This window comes from Cynara cardunculus (genome assembly GCF_001531365.2).
Source record: "Cynara cardunculus var. scolymus isolate 2C chromosome LG 12, CcrdV1, whole genome shotgun sequence".
In the NCBI taxonomy this organism is placed as follows: Eukaryota; Viridiplantae; Streptophyta; class Magnoliopsida; order Asterales; family Asteraceae; genus Cynara; species Cynara cardunculus.
In genome coordinates this window covers 3,724,509-3,727,661 of record NC_037539.1, presented here as the reverse complement: position 1 = coordinate 3,727,661, position 3,153 = coordinate 3,724,509, and the positions used below count along the sequence as shown (strand labels likewise).

General features: G+C 34.2%; 1 protein-coding gene across 1 annotated transcript; it reads left to right on the top strand.

Annotated features, from left to right (window-relative positions):
- Positions 1-268: 268 nt before the first annotated feature.
- On the top strand, positions 269-1,351 carry LOC112523398 (probable carboxylesterase 6). Its single transcript, XM_025132989.1, has one exon. It carries the CDS (start codon positions 269-271, stop codon positions 1,316-1,318), a length of 1,050 nt encoding a protein of 349 aa, XP_024988757.1. The 3' UTR covers positions 1,319-1,351.
- Positions 1,352-3,153: the final 1,802 nt, after the last annotated feature.

Here is a 3,153-nt window from a genome sequence, read left to right as displayed (position 1 = left end):
TTAAATGTGTGAATGCACCAATAATTTATATCTTTTTTCCTATTAAAGCTAGTTGACTCTTGAAGGTACTTGGCAATTTCCAATTTGCTTGGCATGCAAATTTGATTTTTTATTATACCGACAATGCCCTCACAAGGGGTGGAATTCCAATCTTATCCTTGTAGAGATTTCCTTTATATAGATGTTGCAATGGACAAAAGCTTTGCAACTTTTGAATCTTGGTTTCCCAACCTCTTCATTTCATCACTACTGTATATTTATCAAAGCTATGAGAAGAAGAAGAATGGGCATCATAAGCTTAGACTCAACTTTGAGCCTTCCAATGGCTACTCAAAACCCTAGGGTTGTAGTTGAAGAAATTGGTGGCCTAATTAGGGTTTACAAAGACGGACACGTGGAAAGACCCCATATCGTTCCACGTGTCATGTGTACGTTACCTCCTGAACTAGGGGTAACATGTAGGGATCTGGTGATCGACAAGTTTACAAAGGTTTGGGCGCGTTTTTATGTTCCAAAACGCAATGAGAAGCTTCCCTTACTCGTTTATTTCCATGGAGGAGGGTTTTGTGTTGGTTCGGCCGCATGGAGTTGTTACCACGAATTTCTCGCAATTTTAGCTACTAAAGTTGGTTGTGTGATCATGTCGGTAGATTACCGTTTAGCCCCTGAGAACCCTCTTCCGGCTGCCTATGAGGACGGCCAAAAGGCTTTGATGTGGCTGAAACAACAAGCTCTAAGCGCGTCATCCAACAAATGGTGGTTGAACCACTATTGCGATTTCTCAAGCGTGTTTTTGGGTGGCGATAGTGCTGGCGGCAACATAGCACATAACGTGACGTTAAGATTGGGTGCCGATTGGGCACAGTTAAAACCATTAATCTTGAAAGGTAACATTCTAATCCAACCCTTTTTTGGTGGAGAAGCAAGAATGAGTTCCGAAAAGTTCATGGTCCAACCACCGGGGTCTGCGCTCAACTTGGAGGCCTCGGACACGTACTGGAGACTATCGTTACCGAAGGGGGCAAACCGGGACCATGAATGGTGCAACCCAGGGGCAAAAAGGTCAATGAAGTGGGAAAGAATGAGGTATATGGTATGTGTATCAGAAATGGACATTTTGAAAGATCGGAATATGGAATTTGGTGGGTTGTTGAGGAATATAGGCATAGAAGTAGAAGATGTGGTGTACAAAGGTGTTGGTCATGCATTTCAGATTCTGGACAAGTCTCAAGTTTCACAAGTGCGAACTCAGGAAATGATTGCTGACATCAAAGCATTCATTAACATTAACATTAACATTAACAGGAATAGAAGATGATGTCTCTCCATAAATTAATTACAACTCTTGTAAATTATATATATTCATATATACTTTTAAATGGTTAATTTCTCTCTTATGATTCAAACTATAAAACTACAGGTTTGATGAGGTTTTTGGTGATGAGAAACTAACAGCCATTTTAAAGGATTTCGTGTGAAGAAAAGTTTTGGTGAGAAGCATAAAAATAGATCTAAACCTATGATCCATTTTAATCTCATGTCCACCTATAAATTGCGCTTCAAAAAAAATTGGTCATGTGCATCTCGATGCACCTCATTAGTGTTGACATTCAATTGAGATTGATCCAAATGTGAATATTTATTTTTATGTTTCTCACCATAATTTCTCTTCTCAGATGAACCCAACCATATATATATATATATATATATAGAGAGAGAGAGAGAGAGAGAGAGAGAGTGAGTGAGTTATTATGCAACCATTTACATTTGTGAAACTAATACAACTCAATCTCAACCGTCCATTTAATTTGATAAATATGTGATTTCATAAAAGTTTAGATTGTGTTCTAATATAAAGTATTGATCATAATTAATGAACCCTAGTCATCTTTCATAAATATTCAAATCATAACAAATGAACTCTCATCATTTCCATAAATATTTCAATTGATCGGGTTGCATTGGTTGTACAAATGTGATGAATTGCATTTGAAACGTTCTCTGTATGTATGTATGTATGTATGTATGTATGTATGTATGTATGTATGTATGTACGTATGTGTGTATGTGTATGTATGTATGTATGTATGTATGTATGTATGTATGTACGTATGTATGTACGTATGTATGTATGTACGTATGTATGTATGTACGTATGTATGTACGTACGTACGTACGTGTATGTATGTATGTATGTATGTATGTATGTACGTACGTATGTATGTATGTATGTATGTATGTATGTATGTATGTATGTATGTATCTTGCATTCACATGAGATCAGCCTACTTCAGTGAGACCACAAAATAACACTGAAGTTTCACAGTACAACATTGTGAATGTACGAAACACCGCAACTTTACAGCAAGAACATTGTGATTGTTTACCTTCTTTGTCTTTTGTTGTTAAGGTCTAGTGTTATTTATGTGGTCTCACGGTCTAATCTCACATGATCTCAAGTCATATATATATATATATATATATATATATATACACACACACACACAGAGGAAGGATCGTGAAAGAAGTTAAATATTTTATGAAAAGACGAGAGTTTTCAATATCATAAAGATTACACTTCATTAGGTGTTTAATCATATATGATTAAGCTTTTATGTGTTGTCACTACAACATGTGTTATATGATTAAGCTTATATATCAACGTGTAATCATATATGATATTGAAATTTCTTGTCTTCTCTTAAAATGATCTTCCCCTATATATATATTCATAGAAAATTATAAATTGATGATAAAATGGGTGTATAAACGTTATACAAGTCCATTATGCACAAAATACACTCGTGCACATGGAATATGTGTCCATGAATGTGCAAGTTCATATATAATTTCTTATGTTTGTTTTTGTTACTTTTTTATTGTTTGTTTTAAATATATTATCTATACTATCTTATAAAGCATTTGGCTAAAACTCTTAAACTCGTTCATCCCTAAACGATTTCATCCCTATCCAATTTCATCCCATATCTGAATTCATGTAACTAACTGCAGATAAAAACAATCAAATACAGGATAAACATCTCATTTTAAATATAAAAAATCTAAAATATAATTAGTATAATCATTAAATTCTAGCATAATACTTAATTATTATCTTTATAAAATTTATAATATTAAACCAAAAATAAATTG

Bases quoted from the DNA above. Each gene is read 5' to 3' on its own strand.
- LOC112523398 (XM_025132989.1), top strand. From the start codon at position 269: ATGAGAAGAAGAAGAATGGGCATCATAAGCTTAGACTCAACTTTGAGC.